The sequence below is a fragment of the Numida meleagris genome, chromosome 6, assembly GCF_002078875.1.
Source record: "Numida meleagris isolate 19003 breed g44 Domestic line chromosome 6, NumMel1.0, whole genome shotgun sequence".
Lineage (NCBI taxonomy): Eukaryota > Metazoa > Chordata > Aves > Galliformes > Numididae > Numida > Numida meleagris.
The window spans coordinates 49,693,930-49,715,364 of NC_034414.1; the positions used below are offsets into that span (position 1 = coordinate 49,693,930).

At 44.1% G+C, this 21,435-nt stretch overlaps 1 protein-coding gene across 1 annotated transcript; it reads left to right on the forward strand.

Annotated features, from left to right (window-relative positions):
* HHIPL1 (HHIP like 1) lies at positions 764-17,096 on the forward strand. Its single transcript, XM_021402752.1, has 9 exons — positions 764-1,048; positions 4,122-4,768; positions 6,545-6,688; positions 6,978-7,306; positions 9,132-9,258; positions 9,877-10,022; positions 11,298-11,379; positions 12,977-13,059; positions 15,704-17,096. The coding sequence occupies exons 1-9, from the start codon at positions 779-781 to the stop codon at positions 16,267-16,269; spliced, it is 2,394 nt and encodes a 797-aa protein (XP_021258427.1). The 5' UTR covers positions 764-778; the 3' UTR covers positions 16,270-17,096.

The window sequence follows — 21,435 nt, forward strand, 5'->3', positions numbered from 1 at the left end:
GTGTTGATGCTGAACTGCATTATGCACTGTGGCTAGCTGCACTGAACAGCAAAAAAATGCCGTCTGAGTGTGACTCGGTCTTGCCGGCTGATAATGTGAAACATGACGCATGAGATGCAAGGACACCCCAGCACTCAAAGTAAGCATTTCCCAGGGTTATGCCACAAAACATTTCAAGGTAAGCAAATTGCGATCAGGACCTTCGGTAGGGAGCGTGCAGCAGGGAGCGGAAGGAGCGGCTCCATGGAGGGCCACGTGCCTCATGGGTCCACCCGGCGCGGCGCTGCGCGGGGCTCTGCGGGATGCGAGCTGGAGCTCCCCATCTCACCTCACGGCGACAGAGGATGCAGCAGCACCAGCCACACCGAAGCGAAGTTTCCTTGCTTTTAAATGTCCGTCAGTGGTATAAACGCTAAGCGCCGTTACGTGAGGCGTTTGGGTCGCACAGAACAGCCCGCGACGGACCTGAGCCCGGCGGGAGCGCATCGGAAGCCTGAGGACCGCTTCCAGCACTGCGTGCCGCTGCATTCAGACCGTACATATTACACCGATTACACAGCCGAGCGGCCGGCAGGTTGCGGTCGGCTTGGAACCAAGCCGAGCCTCCTTCCCCACGCCGTCTCCGCAGCGTAAGACCATGTTCCGCGGGCGGTGAGGCTCCGCACGGAGCCGCTTTCCGCAGCCCCCGCTGCCCTCGGCCGGGCGGTCCTCGGGGCGGGTGGGCCGGCGGGGGTTGGCAGAGGCTCGGAGCGGCCCCGCCGACGGCTGCGGGGCCGGGATGCGGGCGCTGCGCGGGGCGGCGCTGGCGCTGCTGCTGGCGGCGGCGCTGGGCCCGGGCCCGGGCCGGCCGCATCCGCAGTGCCTGGACTTCAAGCCGCCGTTCCGGCCGCCGCGGGCCCTCGCCTTCTGCCGGCGGTACGGAGCGTTCGGCTGCTGCGACGCGCAGCGCGACCGGGCGCTGCTCCAGCGCTTCTACCGCCTCAGCGCCCACCTGGACGGGCCCACGTACGCCGCCTGCGCCGGGCACCTGCAGGACCTGCTCTGCCAGGTGAGGGGGCTTCGGCCCGGGCCTCGTGGCTTCGGCTCCGCAGCCTCAGCCCACGCTGGGTGCTTCAGGTCTGGGTGCACCGGTCCCTGTGCGGTGCTTGGGTTCTCGGCGGGGCTGCGGACACACCAGCCGTGGCACAGCGCTGTGCGGGCCCGGGCACGGCGCCTTCAGATGGGGAGGCTCTGGCCCACCTCACCAGGGATGCGGCTGTCAGCCCAGGCATGCTCCCTGGCACCGTCAGCAGCAGCTGCCCATCGCCAGGCTGCTCTGGGCTTCTTGGCCTCTGGCAGGTGTCTGGAGGAGGAACAGGGATATTGTTCCACTCTAACTTAGTAGCAGCAGTGCTCTGAAAGGCAGGGGTGTGGGCATTTACACCTCCCAGGAGATTGATCTCTGGGGCTTGGGAAGACCCCCACATATAAAACACACTCCTTGTTCCCCAGCCCACAGCATCAGGTGTCCCTTTGTGCTGGGTCACAGCATCCTGACATGCTGCAGCACAGGCCAGGTGTCAGCAGTCCTGACATGACGCCTGAGGGTGAGGCCCGGAAACCGCTGGTTGGGAGATTCTCACTCAGGGCTGATGTCCTGTGGGTGGATACGGTAACAGGATGATCACACTCTGTGAGAGCGAAGTGTCCGACCCTATCATTGGTGGTGGCATCGTGTGTATGAAAATGCCCCTGGGACAGAGTAGTGGCAGCTCTGTGCTGTGTAAGTGTAAATCTTAAATTATTCAGACAGCAGAGCCCAGTCTGCCATGCTCAGATGGGATCAAAGTGGCTGAACGGAAACCCTGCTCGTAGCATTTTGCAGGGAACATTTGTGTTGTTAAAACTGCAAAGAGAAAGGCAACTCTTTCCTACAACAGCTTCTAGAGATTTGACTTTCATTCCATCCCAAATTGTACTGAAAGCGTAAACCTTTGACTATGTTCCTGAAATAAATGGTATCCAACAGACCACTTGCAGGCAGGAGATGAGTTAGCAGTGCCCACTAAGCACTCTTTCTGCCTCTGGAAGAGATAAGTAAGTCTCCTGCGTACGTCAGAAACCCGACTGTTGAAAATTAATTCAGAAGTGGTGAAATCTCTCAACGTGGAAAAAATGATTCACTGAAATGTTCTAATGAGCTCAGTGCATCACCAGCCCAAGCCATGGCTGCAAATGGCTGCAGAAGCACAGAGTGGGAGTTCAGGCACTGCGATTGTTCCAGAACACTCTGCTTTCATTTATTCACCATATATGAAATTTATAGCCTGTACCTGCATTAATAAATGGTTTTCTGTGAATTATTCAGCACACTTCTGTCCCTTTCTGCTCGCAGTTTGTGATTTCTCTCAAATGTAATCATATTATTTTGACAAGTGTGTCTTCTTGTACTTGAGCAACCTGTGATGGCAAAGGAACAGGGAAGTTGTACCTCTGTGAAGTCCTTAATTCTGACATTCTTGCTGCTTGCTCGAAGCAGGCGTTCAGAGAACCAGATACATCTTGGTGTCTCCTCTTTCAAAGTGTGAAACCTCTGTAGGCAGAAAGGGAAGCAGCTCCGATACAGCCCTTGTTCCTAATTCTCTTGCTTAAATTGGTTTTCTTAGGCTAAATTTTCATCATGACAACCACACTGGCAAACACTGCAGCTGTTTTCTGTCCCTGGCACACCTCTGTGTTCATGTGACAGAGCTGAGTGCTGTTATCACATCCGCCTGTGTAATTCTGTGTTTAGTGTCACGTGCAATCTCCTTTTTACCACATTAATTGCTTCTCATTTGAAGGCATAATAACCTTCATTTTGCAATGAATGGCTTGACATTATGAGGGGAAAGCTTACTGTACACTAATGATCTGTTGTATGGCCTCTCCATTTATTGTGGCATGTAATAGAAAATAAAATAAAAATTAAATATTGTGTGCACTTATCAGCTAATTTAAATACATCAGTGTTCTGGATCTTATATCTATTCAGCTATTGAATAGCACTGTAATCTGCATTAGGAAGTAACAGCCTATAGGTCGATTTTTTAAACTGAGCTGGTTTTACTTGGAAGCAATGCCATCCAGGAATTAAACAATGCAGATTGTATTTAGGAAGGATAGTTTCTCTTCCTGCCTTTCTTGCCTCAGTTATTTATCTACCCTATAAAAGTAACTGAGCGTCCACTAAGTCATGTTAAGTTTTTTGGAGAGCACTTTTGAGAAGCCTATTGGGAAGACGCGTTGAAACTGGAAAATATTATATGTTTATTACATGGAAAAGCTCTTCCAAATCAAAACTGAGTCACTTTGGTCAGTCTGTAATTTACAGACTATTTTACTGGGTTGCAGTGACAAAGAAAGAAAATGTGTCTCTCTGGAGGAGTTCTTGTAGTGGAAAATACAGAGTATATAGAGTTGAGTCAGTCCTTAGATCGCCAAGGACTCACTTTCTCTAAATTAGGGCTGTCCTGCAGCTCTTCTCAGGGTTTAGGGGTTTGCCTGGGTTGTGGCCATTTTGTGCTCTCTGTCTGAAATCCTGTTTGAACTTGGTGACCAGTGTAGTCAGAGTGGGATTCATTTGTCCTCTTCGGGGCAGATACATAAAATGTCTGTGCTCAGAGATCCTGTGTAGATGCAGGAGTTGGGTGATCTTTAAGGTCCCTTCCAACCCAAGCCTTGCTATGACTTGAATCCAGCTAAATCCTTGTGTCAATGCTCTGCTGTGGTGAACCTACTCTATATCTCATAGATTAAGTCAGAGCATCCAGGCTAGAAATGCTTTTTTCCCAGTACAGTCTGCTAAGGTGATGTCGCAAGATGTGTGTCATCATTGGTTTTCTTGAGTTAGTGCTATGGTTGGGATAAATGCAAGCTCACATAAGCATGTGGGAGCCAGCTTTCACCAGGAACACTGAAGATCATTTCTGTGAATGCAAAGATAAACCCACTTTCTAAGATCTTTTCCTCTGTTAATACATTTTCAAAATAAACCATAACATATGCTGTAATTAAGGTGAAATTTCTCCAATTAGTGTTTCTGCTCAGCTGTTTTAAATCTGATCCACAAAGGGCTTGAGGCTTTTTCTCTCTCTTTCTAGGAATGCTCTCCATATGCAGCTCACTTGTACGACGCTGAGGATCCCTCCACCCCTGTGCGGACCATACCAGGACTTTGCCAGGACTATTGCCAGCAAGTATGGCAAAAATGTCGGTCCATTTTTCACTATCTCTCTACAGACCAGGAGTTAATTGCACTGGAGAACAACATGGCAAAATTCTGCCGCTACTTGTCCCTGGAGGACACGGACTACTGTTTCCCACACCTGTTGGCTAACGAGAACCTTAACCAAAACCTGGGGTTGGTGACTGCTGATGCGGAGGGCTGCCTCCAGCTCTGCCTTGTGGAAGTGGCCAACGGGCTGCGCAATCCCGTTGCGATGGTGCACGCCAACGATGGCACCCACCGGTTCTTCATCGCCGAGCAGGTTGGCCTGGTATGGACCTACCTCCCTGACCGGTCCAGGCTTGAAAAGCCTTTTCTGAACATCAGTGAAGCCGTGCTTACCTCACCTTGGGAAGGAGACGAGAGAGGTTTTCTAGGTATTGTCTTCCATCCTAAATTCAAATTTACTGGTAAAGTGTATGTCTACTATTCAGTTGAAGTTCGTTATGAAGAGAGAATCCGAATCAGTGAGTTCAGAATTTCTCCTGGTGACATGAATACTGTGGACCATGGTTCTGAAAGGTATTGTACACACCTTTAATATCTTTAAAGGTTTCAGTGTGTTAGCAAGGTGATGGGGCTTTGAGCAACCTGGTCAAGTGGGAGGTGTCCCTGCCTACAGCAGGAGGCATTGGAACTAGGTGATCTTGAAAGGTCCCTTCCAACTCAAACCATTTTATGATCCCATGAAGATAGCCAAATTTCAGGCCTAGCGTATTGAGACAGTGAATATACATGCTCTCTGTGGGTAAACGAGCGCTCAGAACAAAATATTCATGATTCTTAGTTCCTGTATGTCAGAAGATTTAACTGAACTTTGAATGAATGTTATTTATAGTTAATATTTTGGTTTATTGATTACCCTTTGTGATAGACTTCTGCAAAGCATGAGTGAAATTCATTTCAAAGCTAAACGCTTCCAAAATCACTAGAAACGAACTCAGTGATACTGTACTGAAATGAATTTGGCCCCATGTTTGTTTGTTTTTTTTTTTTATCTGAATGAGTGCTTGACCATATGATATTACAAAATGAATATCAAATTAAATAAAGTGTAAATCACTATGCTATTACTGAGAACATTTTGATAGGAAAATTAATTGGAGTCTGACCTCGCAGCTGATCCACATTAATATGCACAGATAATTAAAGGTTTGTTTGTGGAGACAGTGAATGGATTTATAACCTGCTGCAGAACCACATGACTGAGCCCCTGCTTGAAGTAGCCTTTGAACGGTGTTAATTTTGAGATTTTTACTTTGTTACATTGTATTAGGGGCTTTGTACACTGGTCCCAGAGTTTAAACTGGCAGATGTCAAGGCCTCTAAGCTGTTCTGTTTAAAAAATCATCAGGCTCTGCACTTGTAACATTTTCTGTGCTCATTTGGTCAGTGGTCAGTACAGTGAAAGCTTAATGAAGCAAACCTGTGTTCCTGTTGTGCTTGTGCAGGCATGTCTCACAGAATTCAGCCTGAGATGTTTCTTTGGGTGGGTGAGGGAAATCCCTAGAAACTGAAGTAAGATTCACCTGTTACACTTGAGGATGTCCTGCATGTATTCCTGGCTTTACCTTTCTTTAAAGTTCTATTTTCATATATTTTGGCCTTTTCTTAGTAAGAAAGAGAGGCTAGCTGCATTAAAAACAAACAACAAAAAGAAAAAAACCCACAGACAGATAAGAGAGGTTTAGGCTTTAGAATGAAGGTAAGGAAGGGTACTGCCTTGAATAACCTTTGCTTTGTAAGGATGCTAATTGGATGGTGGTACTGCTTTTACAGTTCTTGAAGTTCCTGGTGCCCTGGGTATGTAATTGGCCTTTAAGGATTCTTCTCTTTTTAAGCATTTAGCTATTATGTAATGTTCAAAAAGTCTGAGGTTGCCTTGAAAGCGCCTGTCAGGGTTGTGCCAAATGCTGTACAGATGCAGAGATAGAGTCCTTTCCCTTGCGGTTTGCAGTATGATTTGAGCTGAGATACCTTTTCCTAAGGAAAAAAACATGGAGGAAGGAAGATTCAGAGGACAAGTATAATTAAAAGTATATTCTGCCATGTAATTTCTCAGATTTTCCTTATTACACAATTTGGTGTTTTCGTAGTCTGGAAAATATGTCTGAATAATATGACGATAGAAAATCAGTTAAGCTCAAGTAAGATTCAGTAACGTGGATATGGAGGAATATGAACCAGAGCTGATCTGCAGCCGTTTCCATGTCTCAAGGACAACACTGGATGGGTATTGCTCTGTCTTTTGCTTAGGACTTGTACAGTAGGTAATGCTTTGTTCCTGTTTTCAATTAGGATAATCTTGGAAATAGAAGAACCAGCTTCCAACCATAATGGAGGAGAGCTGCTCTTTGGCGATGACGGTTATCTCTATATATTTACTGGAGATGGAGGCATGGCTGGGGATCCTTTTGGGACCTTTGGAAATGCCCAGAACAAGTATGAGCCCCTAAAACTTTGTGTGCATCATGTGTCTGTTCTGCTGCCCTTATATTAAGACAAGAAACTGGGGGAGGTAAATCTTGGAGTGTTTTCTGTCCAGGGTTTACTTTTTCTCCAGTGCTGCACTGATGCTCACGCACACCTCCCATGGAAAGTCTTGTGTTTTCCAAAAGAGAAACAATAAAATAATGGGCTATAAAATAAATAAATAAATAAACAAAAATCTCTGAATGAGAATGTCTGAGATCCAATTTAATTTCCCTTTTTCTTTCTTCTCCCAACACAGATCAGCACTGCTGGGCAAAGTGCTGCGGATCGATGTGAACAACAACGACCGGGGGCCTGTGTACAGGATCCCCCCAGACAACCCCTTCATTCATGACCCACAGGCTCGACCTGAGGTCTATGCCTACGGAGTGAGGAACATGTGGCGCTGCTCATTCGATAGGGGCGAGCCTGATACGAAGGAAGGGAAGGGCCGTCTCTTCTGCGGGGATGTAGGACAGAACAAATATGAAGAGATCGACATTGTAGAGAAGGGGAAAAACTATGGCTGGAGGGCGAGGGAAGGATTCAGCTGTTATGATAAAAAGCTTTGCGTCAATTCTTCGTTGGGTAAATATATGCTCTCTTTAAATTACGTGCCTCTCACACTGTGCAGTTTTCAGCACTGTCATTTTTAATTCCTGCCTTCAAAGCCTGGCTGCTTGACTGAAAGGATCCATTTTTGCGATGTAAGGCTCTGTGGCCTCAGTCTAGGATGGAACTGACTTGGGGATAAATCCTGAAAGTCCAGATGTCATCATGTTTTGAGTTAGGCGGCAAATGAAATGTCCTAGCTGTTGCTTTCCTTGGAAGTATAGCTAGTCAAATATTCTAGAAATTCCTTGATTTCAGGGGAGAATTTCATCTGTTCCACATAAAATAAGCTTTCCTGCAGAAGCAAAAATAATTTGGAGAAATTCTCTTTTTTTCTCTATATCTTACAAGTAATGTCCTTCTAAAAAAAAAAAATCTGTAAGCTGGCCATCCTGTATGCACACTGCTTTGCAGGTAACTGAATGTACATTTAGTTTGTATTGCCAAAAATGAAAGCTGTAATTTCTTTCTACTTTTCAAACTTGAATTCAAGGTATTTGCTGGCCGACTAAACTCTGGTGTGTGTGTGCATGAGGTCAGTGTATTGTGTAGCAAGGTCTGATCTGGAGCACATCTCGTGCTGGAGCATCTCCACATGGATCCAGGAGCTGGCACTGATTTGCACTGTTTGAGATTCTAGTTTTTTTCCATTTTATGCGTTGAACCTCCTGTTTATTAACATAGCTGCAAGTACAGTGGGAGCACTTAAGTGTTTTTTTTATAAAACTTTTGAAAGCTTGGAGCAGGTTTTTTGCACTTCCTTTGCTGAAGCAGTTGTCAGAGAGCCCCTTTAGAGCTCTCTGCGTGACAGCACCTCTGCAAGTGTTCCTGGTGAGCACTTACTGAGGTCTCCAGGGACTCAGAACAATTTGTGATGCCTTCAGAGACCCTTTTGTTAGCACAGTGAAATGTCACAGCCCCAGTACAGTTGTAAGTACAGCAAAAGCTTAGGAAACATCTGCCTCGGATGAAGTACCTCTGGTGTGCAGCTGCCAGGCTTGCTGACACAGAGAGAGGGAGGAAGGCTGTGAGGGAGAAGAGGGGTGGCTACTGCAAGGACAGACCATGAGTTTCAAAAGGGAAAAGGGAGAACAAAGAAGCGTCTGATGGAGACCTTCAAAATCAAGTCATCTCCCTCTGTTTTGCCTCTGACTTGTATTTTACCTTACATTTTACAATGAATCTGCCAGCACTACATCTTGACAGTGCTATACCATAAATATTTGATGGCCCCTTCAGGTTAAGTTCCCCCATTTCATAGAAGCACATGCTATTCACACTGACATCTGACATATCTTTTCATCAGTGCCTGCAGTCTGGAGTCACCTGTCTCTTTTTTTGCCTTTCACCAGTGAAGCACAACTGCATTGGTCAAGCAGCTCCTGTGTAGATGCAGTATCTCTGAAAGCAGCCTGCAAATTCATGGGCAAGCTGTTCAGAAATTGGCAAGAAGCGGCACTAACAGAGCCTGGTTTTGGAGGGAGAAGGGCTCAGATGAATGGTCAAGTGTCTGGAGGATGGAGAGCATTCAGGCTCATCAGGAATTCCTCTTGTATTGGTAGTGCGATGCCAGCCCTGAGCTGGCTTGTCCTAGTTAGCACAGCCAGTTAGAAGGGGCTATCGAATATGGTTCTGAAGAGGTGAGAATCAACATAAATTTGGCTCCATTAGCAGTTCCTTTGGCTAGAAGTCACTCAAGGGAAACCTGATTGTGTCATGTAATCTCAGAACTATCTACAGGAACAACTAATCTACATCATTTGAAAAGCAAGGCAAGCCACGTACCTATTCTCTTCTGCAGACGATGTGCTTCCAATCTATGCATATCCACACAAAATGGGGAAATCCGTTACGGGAGGCTATGTCTATCGAGGCTGCGAGTCTCCAAACCTGAATGGCTTGTACATATTTGGTGATTTTATGAGTGGGTAAGTAAGTATTCAGGCACTTACTGAGCTGTAACCCCAGCCAAAGTCCTTCACTAATGCTATACCTGCCTGCGAATGGATCTGCTGCTGGCTTTCTGCTGTGTGCTGCTTGTGGCAGAGGGCTCACATGGCACATTCTGTACAGCTTCTACTCCACACTGCTGTGTAGGAATGTGACCTCATGCCAGCAGCTGTTGATGTTGCTAGTTCACATTGTGTCAGTACAAATATAGGAGCAATGATACAGTGTACATTTAAAATACTGAAAGTGATGTACAAAAGCATACAAATACAACCTAAAAAAAATCCATAAACCCCCCAAAATCTCTGATGCAGCATTTGCACATACCAAGGACATATTTTTTAAAAGTCCATTAAAACCCCTTAAATTCTTGCCTATCTTTTTTCCAAGTGCTTATCTTACCCCTAAAAGGCAAGGGATGTGTGTGTGTTTAATACAAGTGTTTTGGTATCAGCAATTCTTTATTTCTTAGATGAGCTGCAGTTCATACTGCTCCTAACTTGGGTAGGAAGCATTAAATATCCTTTCACGTTTCCCAGTGAATGTTCATAAATTGTTTTCCTGATTGTTTGGTGCAAATTTTTTTTGCTTCCCAGACGCCTGATGTCTTTGAAGGAGGATCATGCTACTGGAGAGTGGCAATACAGCGAAATCTGCATGGGGACAGGACAAACCTGCATGTTCCCTGGGCTTATCAATAACTATTACCAGTACATCATCTCCTTTGCTGAAGATGAAGCAGGTAATCCTTTAACTTATGTCACTTGTGCTTTTCTGTTTTATTGTGGCAGTAAAAACCATCCAAATTCAGGATTAGCTCAAAAGTTTAGAATTTGGAAGTTAAAATCCATTCTCTTTAATGTCTAACATTCATAGAATGTACAGCTGATCTGCAGTGCTGTGATGAGAAAGATAAATCACTTTAAATGAGAATAACATGGCTTGAGAAAGTATAATAGAGGCAACTGAAAACTCGGGCAGGAGTCTGTTCTGAGAAGCAGCTCCTTGCCATTTGCTTGTTTTGTTATAAGGGAATTTGTTGATAGCAGTTGAGTGAGTTTTCTTTCTCTGCAGTGAACTTTTTTCTCCTGTACACACAATTAATTTTAGCAAGCTTTTCTTTGTGGAAGCAGTTATTTCTGGGGCTGCTGCTCTGATGAATATTAATCCAGCTGGAGCAGTGGATGTGCTGATGTGACGAGGACACCTGCATTTTTAGCTCATTGCATGCATGCTCAAAAGCCAGCAGCCCCGTCCCCTGGCATGCTGAGGACACTCTAGGCACCATGCCTTGTCTGTGGAGTGCACGTGTGACAGCCTGCATGCTTCATGGATCACACAACCATATTTCTGCCTCGTAATTCCCAGGAAAGAAAGATGGCATGTGGAGGGAAGAGTGCCTGAGAGGGCTGCTTGTCCTGGCCTCTTCTGCACAGCAGGAAGAGGGGGATGGAAATGCAGTTAAGAGAAAAGACGTCAAATAAATGGTGATGGAAACTGTTTGGCTGAAGGTCGAGCTCTACCCATGCAGCTTGACAGAGCTGTCACAAATCCAAATGCCTTTCTTGTGACGTACACCTCACTTTGTAAGAAAGCAAAAGCAAAATTTTGTTCTCCTGTAGTTCGTACCAAAGCAGTGAGGCAGTGTGAACAGTCTTAATGCCCTTTCATTTTCTTTCAGCAAAAGGAATTCAGAGTTTGACTGTTTTGCGCTGGTGAAGTTAAAGGACACAGATTTGACCGAGGTGACAACTAAGGACTGGGCAACTAAACATGCAGTAGAAATCAGTCAAAATAATGTTTAATGACAGTATGTAAAACTTTCCCCTCACTGAGTGTATTTTTTTGCCACTGGAATGCAGATGAACACTCATTACAAACCCACTGCACTATTTGTTCCAGTAGCCAGACCTCTCTCTGTCAAGTCTCATCGTTCCCTGATGCTCTCTAACTTGTGAGTGCCAATGGACAGAAGCTCCATGGGGAGATTTCATGGCTGTGTGTGTTTTTTTCCTAGGGGAACTTTACTTCATGTCTACTGGTGTACCAAGTGCCACAGCCCCCAATGGAGTGGTGTACAAAGTGGTGGACACCTCCAGGTAGGGGATGCGCTTGCTGCAAAGCCTGAGCTTGGTGCTGTGTGTCCAGGTGCCCCGTGCAGCCGGGGCTGAACCCGCAGTGTGTGCATGGACAAAGCAGAATGACAACTAAACAAAGGATGTCCAAAAAAGTACATTCTTTATTGTGTATTTTAAGAGGGAAAATGGCTTGAACAAGGAATCAAACTGTCATTATATCTTCTGGATCCCATGCATTTGTATCTGAGACTGGGTAAGGCATGGAATAGCTGTGTTTTGTGGGAAGACTTACAGCTGTTTTTTTTTTTTCAATTTCCTGCTTTTTTAACATTACTATTATTGGGTAAACACCAAAATATTTTTAGCTAGACATGTGGAAAGAGACTTTGTAAGGCTTCACTTTTATTTTTCAAATAAGTTTGATATGCAGCTTTAGCCATCTGAGCATTCTCCTGAACCAAACCACTTTTCTATTTTTATGTTGGAAAGAGACCTCAAACTTAAACAGACCCCAATGCTGTTGCCTGTATTCCTCTGTCTCCTCCCCTGTCAGGAGCATTTTCCATTAGCTAATACCATGGAAAGTTCCTGTAAACTGTATGGTAAGAGGCTTGTATTACGCAACCTTTGCAAAAATAAAAAGGCAGAAGTCAAAAGGCAAGTCACAAGTTCAAAAACAAGTTGCTATAGTCTGTAGAATGTAGCCATATGAATAAGAAAGAGTTCACAGGGAAATTCATAAAAGTAGGGAATATAATATCTCTGTGCCTGAACTGAGAGAAACTCATTGCCTTCCCCAGAAATACAAATGTAAACAATCCTAATTACAAATGAGTAATATCCTCCAAATGCATGCATCATGCATTTTTGAATGAGTTTGAAAACCTCTGAAGAAGGCTACAGATTCAGAAGCAGCCTTCATAGGAAAATAGTGGTTATGAATTGGATGTAACTTCTCAGAAGCGAGCTGTACTTCCAAGGCAAACAAATTTGTGTCAAAATAATGTGTCGTTCTAAGAGATAGCTTCTGTCAGAGACGCTCACAGTTCCTGTCTGAAACTAATGCATTTTTGGTATTTCTGAAATGACAAGTCATTGGCAGTGACAAATCGCAGACCTCTTTATTCTCCACCTGGCTGCTTTCCACATTTGTATCAACTGTGATAAAAGGGAAAGTCTTTTGTTTTGGCTTTGTGTATGAATAATAGTCTGTTATTTCGCTTCCCTGAAGACAGCCAGAAAACTTGCTTTAGTATGACCTTTGTGTCAGATATTCAACATACACTTGTCTAGATTGTGATTTTTAGTTTCAGTCTGATTAATCTCTTTCTGGATTGCTTGGATCTGCCAATGTTTTATTTCGTTAATGGATTCAGCAATGGCAAACAAAAACACAGCCAGAGGACTCCATTGACTTGTGAATATTTTGACTTCGATCAGTGGAGATACGTGATTGTTTAATTATGTTTTGTACTGTAAGAGATTATTTGGATCATTTAAACAGACTTTTTTTTTTTCCAGTGAGTATTATCTCTGTCAAAAAACAATGGGAAGCAAAGGCTCATGATGCCACTGGAAAGGAATTAATTGTATGCTGTATGTGTCCCTTTTTTCACAGGAGAGCACCACCAGGAAAATGCCGAGTTGAGCCTCTGCCAGTGAAAGTAAAAAGCAAGCTTGTAAAATTTGTGCCAAAGGAGAGTAAGTGTCATTGTTGCTGTTATTATGGGTGTGTGTTAGCTGGCAGTAAATATAAACTTGAAGCTTGCATTCTCCCTCTGCGTGGAGACCACCCAGAACAGCAGGCTTCAGAGTATCCTCAAGATTAATTCTTGCCAGCTGGTTTGAATCTGAGGAGTTGGTTCAAATAAGGCATAAGGCAGGAAATATTTCCCCTCTCCCAGGCGTGCGAAATCTCTGCAGTTTCTGTACCTTCTTCCCTTTTCCATACTGCATGATAACTCCTTCATTACTAACAACTAGCTTTCCCCATGACCGTTTCTGTACTGAGACCCTGTGCTCTGTGGTGTTTTTCAGTGACAAATGATTTTTGCAGTGCCCTCAGGAAGTGAGGAACGCTTCAGGAGATGAAGGATATCATGGCTAAAGGGTTGGGAAATAGCTCATTGAGCAAGATGAGGTCTGAGACATTGTTAGCTGTGAGTGAGAAAATATGCGATGAGCAAATGCTCACAAAAGACTTGGTGTGATCAGCCATTCAGGTGAACTTTTGGCTTATCCAAACCCTCCGGGGCTTTTTGATTGCTTCATGCTGAATGAAGTACTGTGCTGCTAAAAGTGGAATAGTGGAAGCTGCAGATGCAGCTGCAGTAAGCCAAGTGCTATTTACATTAAATGCAAAGGACTAAATACACCATTAGATTCTCAAAATTACATTTAACAGTATCATATTTCTTTTTCCCTATGTATTTTGTTTACACATGTAAGTACCTGGCCAGTTCTCTGACAACTTTGTAGTGAACTTAATGTTACTGTAGGAACTCTAATGTCGGGATACTCTTATTATTTTTTTATTACATTAATCACATTATGCTGCATTTGAATCATTGACGAGTCCTACAGCTTTGACTTCACGAAGGAGTGAGGGCACTCAGCACCTTGTAAGATTGAGTCTTTAGGGCGGAACAAGATCTAAGGCTAATTATTAACTGCTGACATGCCTGAGCTCTCAACACCTCTGCAGAAACATTTTCCTTTGCAAGCTGTGCACGCATTTCCAAGCATTATTAATTTTGTTCATTGTTCAGCTTTGTCTCTGGTTCTTCTTATGCATTATTCTGTATGCAGGTCCAAAGTTCAGTTTTTTTAAACTATACATGTAACTAAATATTTGGTTTCATTTAGAAGGTAGTTTTCATCACATCGTAACATAGAAGCAGTGGGTGAGATTCTGCTGAGCATTTCAACAACTGCATTCACATTTAGGTGCAAACCAAGCATGAAAATTTTGATTCAGAAGCATGAAAACAAGGAAGTAGAGCTGTAAATATTTTGCTGTTTTGTTGGTGTTTGTGTGAACGTGACAGAATCACTAAAGCATGTGGCTAGCATTAGCTGGAAGAATGCTTTTGTTGGAAGTGTATTTAATAAACAGCCTGAAGAAGAGTAACATGTAAAACAACTTGATAGAGAGGGGTGAAAAGCACTCCTAAGTGACCGCTAGCTTTTGTGCAGCCCTACATACCATTGTATGAGCTCCAGCATTTGTGAGTGGTTTGCCAGGTCAGGCTCTAGTGACCGAGGTGTGCGCAGCTAAGACTTCCACATTTACTTCTTGCCTTCAGAACCTCAGCTTTCAGAGAAGGGAACACTTCGCACACCAGAAGTACCGTTTTTCTCCAAATAGCGTTATTTAGGAGGCTCTTCCAAAAAGTGAACTGCTGCATGGGTTTCTTTAGAGAGCAATGGTTATTAAGCATGGAAAGAACAACTATTTTTCCCCATATCTACTACAGAACAAATGATGAGAATGGATAAACCAGGGAGACGGTTCAAAGAAGTTGTGATATCTTTGCAAATATATGGACACTGTCACAGCTCAGTTGATTATTATTCGGGGTAATTCTGAATTTCTTCCCTCATACAAGCTAAAACTTCTTTTTAAGCTAAAAATAGAGTGTATGTGAACAACCATGTCCAGTTACGCCTGGAAACTGTGACAGGAAAGAATTTTCAGCTATTTGGAGTTCAAGGCTCTTTTTCTTTTATTTTCATAAGGAATTAAAAAACAACCCCAAATCCTGTTTTATGTGTTGTCCTGGCAACTCCGTTCTTTTTGCACATTCCAGTTACCAGAGAGAATTGATTTTGAATGTTCGCGATTTCAGCTCCTCTGAATAAAGCATCTGGCACAGTGGGGAGGCCGGAGCTCTCGGTCTGGTAACGATCCAGTCATTAGAAATGAAGAGAATAGCAGAAATAGTGTGTGAGTGTGCGGCCCTAAAACGCTTTCAGCAGGGGAGAAGGGGACTCGAGGAACTCTCCTACCTGTGAAGCTTCAGCTCTGACCCTTTAATACCCATGCTGAAGTTTTGCCAGTAGTCTGGTTGGAAACTGGGTAACATTTCCTTCTTGAGAGCCTTATTTATTGGCATTAAGGAGTGCAGTCCTCTCTGCTAACTAAAAGCAGCAGACATTTCTAGCTGATGAAATATGGGCTTACCAGGAACATTTTCGCTTCTCAACAGGACCAAGTAAGCAAATTTCAAGAGAAAAGTTAAATTAACCAAAAATCAGCACTGTTTTTGTGTCATTATCTTTAAGCAGTATCTGCAGAGTGACAGACTGATGATTTCCTGTTTTTTTTTTTTTTTTTCTCCAACAGAACTCATTGTGAAGACACCAACGCCACGTCCCCGGCTTAGGACCACGACTGAGACCCCAGGGAGAGGAAGGCCAGACCCTGCCACATCCCGCATACTGGCTCTGGACCGAGTGGACCAAGCCCCAGTGAACCGCAGTGTGATGCTGGTCCCCACCACAGCACCAAGCCCCAAGCCCAGAAAGGGGGAAAGGAAGGGACAGCGCAGGAAGAAGAAACCCCGCAATGGGGCTGTGCGGCTGATGGATGGCAGCAGCCGTGGACGGAGCTGGGGCCGAGTAGAGGTCTATGTCAGTGGTGAGTGGGGCACGGTCTGTGATGACGGCTGGAGCTCGGCAGCTGCTGCTGTGGTGTGCCGCCAGCTGGGCTTCCCCTATGTGGTGCGGGCCAGCAAGAAGGCAGAATTTGGGGAAGGGACTTCACTTCGTATTCTTCTGGATGATGTCCAGTGCTCTGGGCAGGAGAAGACGCTGCTGGAGTGTGCCCACGCTGAGGTTGGTATGCATAACTGCTCCCACGAGGAGGATGCTGGTGTGGTGTGCAGCCGGGAGGAGGTGGCAGACTGGTGATGGGCACTGAAGAAGACAGCTGAGGGACAGAGAGCATGTCCCCTTCCTATTTGACCCTCTAAAGCAGCGTATGTAGTGAGGAAGGCTTTCTCTGCCTAGGGGATGCTGCATCTGTTTGAAGTAATCTTGGAGTTTTCTTCATCCACATGCATCTGCCTTGGAGGGAAAGAAAAAGTAAAATTCAGTGGTAACTTGAGCATGTCCTGGCCAATGGATGAGTTTGTATGGGATCTTTTACAAGAAGAAAACCCAAACCTCATCAATTACAGTTAAGAAAAAAGATGCATACAATTGCCCTTTTGCCATACAAAATGCAACATTCCACAACCACGCTTCACAATGTTTGGCTGAAAAAGAAATTCCCAAATGGCCACGTTTCAGTCTTTCTTATGCAGGTGTTTGCATTGTTTTCCTTGCTTTGCTGGTTGTACCTCCCAGTGGCGGTTTTGAAGTAAATGAAAAGAAAATGATTCTCTTGTAATGCTTAACATTGGTGTAAGTCTATGGATTATCAAAGATAACTGCATCTAAGCAACAGTCAGGTAAATTAGAAAAAGTTATGGCATACTGCCTAGAAAACCCTTCTTCAGGTTACACTTGTCTGAGAGAAAAGAAAACCAGGTCTTTTTTTACATGAACAGAATCATTATCCAGTTGAACGCAGAAGGTGCTTTGTACATGTTCTCCCCTTTATCAAGCATTATGAAACCACATATTTTTTGCCTTCAGTTTTCACAGCTGTCAAAGTTGTAATGTACTGGGGTAACAACTCTGTAATTATTTACCCCTTTCTAAAAAATATTAAAAGTAAATCACAATAAGTCACATTTGTCTGAAATGTGTTTTTAGCTGGGCAGTGATTGGAGACACTATTTTGTCCTCTTATGTAGACTCTCTGCATTTGATAACATTTTGCTGTTGTTATTCTTGCTCCTGATGTAATCAGGGTAAGTTTTATCTTACTGCTCAAATAAGAACATGAGAAAGATGAAGTGAAAAAATGTAAAATGCCTCTTGCATCCAGTAAAGTCCATAAGCAAGACCTTGTATCTAAAGCTCTTCCTATGTTTTTTTATTTTAATTCCCCAATTTCAAGTTGACAGGGGCCTCTTGAGCTCAAAACATGGAATCATTAAGGTTGGAAAGACCAATAAGATCATCTAGTCCAACCATCAACCCATGCCTGTGACCACTCTAGACCGTATCCCTCTGTGCAACATCTACCCTTTTCTTGAACACCTGCAGGGATGGTGACTCCACCACCTCCCTGGGCAGCACATTCCAATGCACTAGCACTCTTTCTGAGAAGAAATTTTCCTAATATCCAACCTGAACCTCCCCTGGCACAACTTAAGGCCATTACCTCTTGTCCTATTGCTAGTTACAATGATGCATAGGGTAAATAAATAGTTTTTACTGAACTTTCTCATATATCTTAGAACGGCTTGGGTTGGAAGGGACCCTAAGGATCATCAAGTTCCAAACTCTATATATCCATTAAATACTTTTTGATATTAAAGAATACCGTCTCTATAAAAAAGCAAATGATCAGAAAAACAGCACAGCCTCCCTAGTGCTTACTAAGTATAAAGAGGAGAACAGGCATATAAAGTGCCTTTTGCAAATCACTGCTTTCATTAAAAAACCCACCGATGCTGTCAGGAACCAGCTTGTCATTAGGCCTTTCCCACTACAGTAACAGTGCAAGCGCATCTGTTTAAAGTGCAGAAGTTGGCTTCAAGCACATAGAAATGTTTGGGAAACAAAAGAGCCCTTTGGAAATACTTCTATTAAAAGAGCTGGCAGCTCTCAAGCTGATGGGACTAGAGGGCTGGGAGAACATGGAAAGTGAAGATAAAATCTTTCTTCTTCAGGATGTCTCTTCTGCTTCTTTTGGTTTCTTAGCCAGATTTCAGCTGGCTCTAGCTGTGAGATTTTAAGGAAAATCGTGATCACAGTTATGCTTGAAAATTTCTGGGTAAAAAAACTATCATGAATAACAGAAGATACTTTGAAGTAATAAAGATGATGCAGGGATGTCTGCCCCAGCACAATTAGACAGGAATTTCACCTTCATTTTCCGGGTAAATAGCTATTTGTGACTTAACTCTTCACACCCCGCACCTGCTCCAGCCCACCTGAACTTCCCAGGCGAAGCGAAGGCCCCGTTGTTGTGCCACTGCCCATGCTAAAGCCAGCAGCACTGGGTGACACAGGCTCTGGCACAGGGCTGTACGCCCGCTGCTGACTGCTGGGCCATCTGGGTGCAGACATCACTACAGATTTATTTGTGGGCAGAGGTAGAGACAATACCTGCAAATGTATTTTCTGACCTTTGCCCTTTCTGTCAGCCCACAGAGTGGGAAAAGCACTCAGGTATGTGCGTGTCAGCCCGGAAGGTTGTTACCACGCTCATCCTGATCCCTTCCAAGCTTAAAATGTATCTAAGTCCTGGCATCTTTCAGTCTGATCCCCCAATTTCAAAATGAGCCTGTACTATTCAAAGCACAGAAGTGTGTCTACATTTAAATACCTGATATGTCATCTGCACTTCTATAGGGTTCTTACTGGTAGCATTTTTTGTCATTTCAAAATGCGCATTTATATACCTTGATGGCATGTAAATTGAGCTGTAGATAGCTGATCAACCCTCCTGCTACATTTGAACATGCTGTTACATCAGGTTGGAGTGCATGAACAGCATAAGGGGTGTGTACTACATTACCAAGCACGGCGACCTGTAATTAAATAATACTGAAGCCATGACTCAAGGCCAGAAGATCCAGAAGTAACACAGTGGGTGACACTGGCTCCAGCATGGCACGAGGAGAGGATGGGCCAGAGGACCCCACTGCTCAAGATGCCATGGAGTTTGTCCTTGCTGTACCCCCCCTACCAGCCTCTCCTCCAAGTCTCACCAGTCAGTACTTTCACCAACCTGTCGGCATCAGTTCAAGTGTCTGAGAGGGGCCCTGGTACACATCCATCCTTGTGTGCTTGCCCTTGGAAAGGCACAGCTCAACTAACTGTGATCCACAGAGAAATTCAGTGATGCTGGGAGAAAAGCAGTCCCAACCATCAGTACCTGAGCCTGCTGCTGTTACTCTCTGAGAGCTGCCAAGAGCCCTCTCTAAAGGGTCAGCTTGGCATGTGTGAGGCATTCACCCACTTAGATAGTTTCTGATATAAACATTCATTTTTCTATTAGAAGATATCTGAGCATTGTTTGTTAATGACTGCATGCCTAATTTAAGTTTTAAGAATTTACAGTCAGTTTTTATCTGTTAAACAAATAAGACTACCACCCCATAGGATGCATGTCAATACCTTGCTGCCTTGTACATGACTTTCCCCAGGTTTTTCTTGTCTCAATTTTAATCTGGAGCACAGGTGTAGCTATGCAGCTGCCTCGAGCAACATTTTAATGCAATCAGGAAAGCAGTTAGGATGGAAACTGCCAACTTCCTCTAACAACATTGTAGTAAATAGAGACACTATTTTTATGGACAAGGATCTCCAGTGTTCAGCCAGGTGTGAGTACTGACATCAAGTACCTCTTCCTCAGGGGCATTAACTGATGGCAACACCTGAACCCTTGGACTGCCTTCATTCAGTATTAAGAGCCTTGCCAATAACTTGCCAGCTCTGTGCAGGAACATCACATTGACTGAGAAGGATCGACGTGCTCTTTCAGAGCTGGATGACTGCTGGCACTGCAGCATCCCAGGGCGATGTTCATAGGCACACAGAATATTTTTCTGTCTTTGGGTATTTTAGAGTCAATGGTAAGTTGAGCTGCAATCCTGCAGCAGGAAAGCTGGATAATATATTGTACTAATTATGTTTGTACTGAGTTTTGCAATCCTTGGAGTAGAGTGCTGTGTACCTTTAAAAGTAAATGGTTATTTGCCACAGCGTAGTGACTATGTGAGATGAGGCAAGTGAAGGAGAAAGTTGTCTTAGACAAAACGTTTTGATTTTTTACCCTCTGCATACCAAAACCTGCATGTCTGCACTAGGGACCCCATGCCATGGACACAGCAAAATCCAACCAACACAATGCTATGTGTAGGATTTCTTGAGGTCTGGTGGTAGAGCCAGACAGATGGACTGAGAGCCCTAAACAGCAGTTAGTTCTCAGATCCCACCTGTACAGTGCTTCCAACCAGGAAAGGAGGACATCCGCATGCATTCCTGATGCACATGGATGAAGCATGTTGCTTATGTCAGCCCCAGACCCTACAAGTTCCATATGGAACTTTAGGCAGGGAGATGAGGTTTTCAACTGTGAATGGTCCAGGAGAGGTACTGATTTAATCACCATCTGCACTGAACCAGTAGCATGCACAGATGGAGGCATTTAACAATAAAGTTAAAAGCACTTAATTTAGAGATGCATTTTGTTGGCAACTTCAGGTTGCCCTGGGATCTCCAGCCCTCTGGCTAAGCACTGAGGACTCATCCCCAAGCACAAGCCATGCCTGTGCTGTACCCTTACCATGCTGTCCTCACCTGTAGCCTATATGATGCTGGATCTCTGAGAGACAGCAGGAAATGTTTTTGGGCTAAATGATATTGAATAGACAAACATAAGACAAGAGGAGTTTGCATTAACCCTAAGTCCAATTAATTTTTCAATTTTACCTTGTAAATTCACACCAGTGACAGTTCCCAACTTTCTGCCCCTCTGTTCTTCTCCCAGGTCTCTTGGCTCTTTGTGTTTCTGGGAACATTCATGTTGGCAAAATATCCATGTGATGGCAGTTCAATCCCCAGCAGAAAAGGGACGCACAGGCAAGTGCAGTGTGCCTGACCTGTGCTCCTTTGTGAGGCATTTGGGTCCCAGGCAGATGAGAAACAGCACAGTGACTTTGGATCATGTCCTTTACTCACAGGCATAGAAACACGTTGGAATACAAGCAAAAAAAAAAAAATATTGAAGCTTGTTAGAATGCAAACAAAAATTTTTATTAAAGCTTATCTTTAAAGGCTGAAATGTAATTTCCACAGCCTTCTCAGGCTGAGTACTTACGGAAGGTGAATTATCAGCTGATGATTACATTTACATGAGAGGCTTGATTCTGCAACTTCCCTGTTCTAATCAGGGATTAGAACTACACTGCATGACCTCTCTACTCTATGAAAATGTAAAAAATACCAAATATT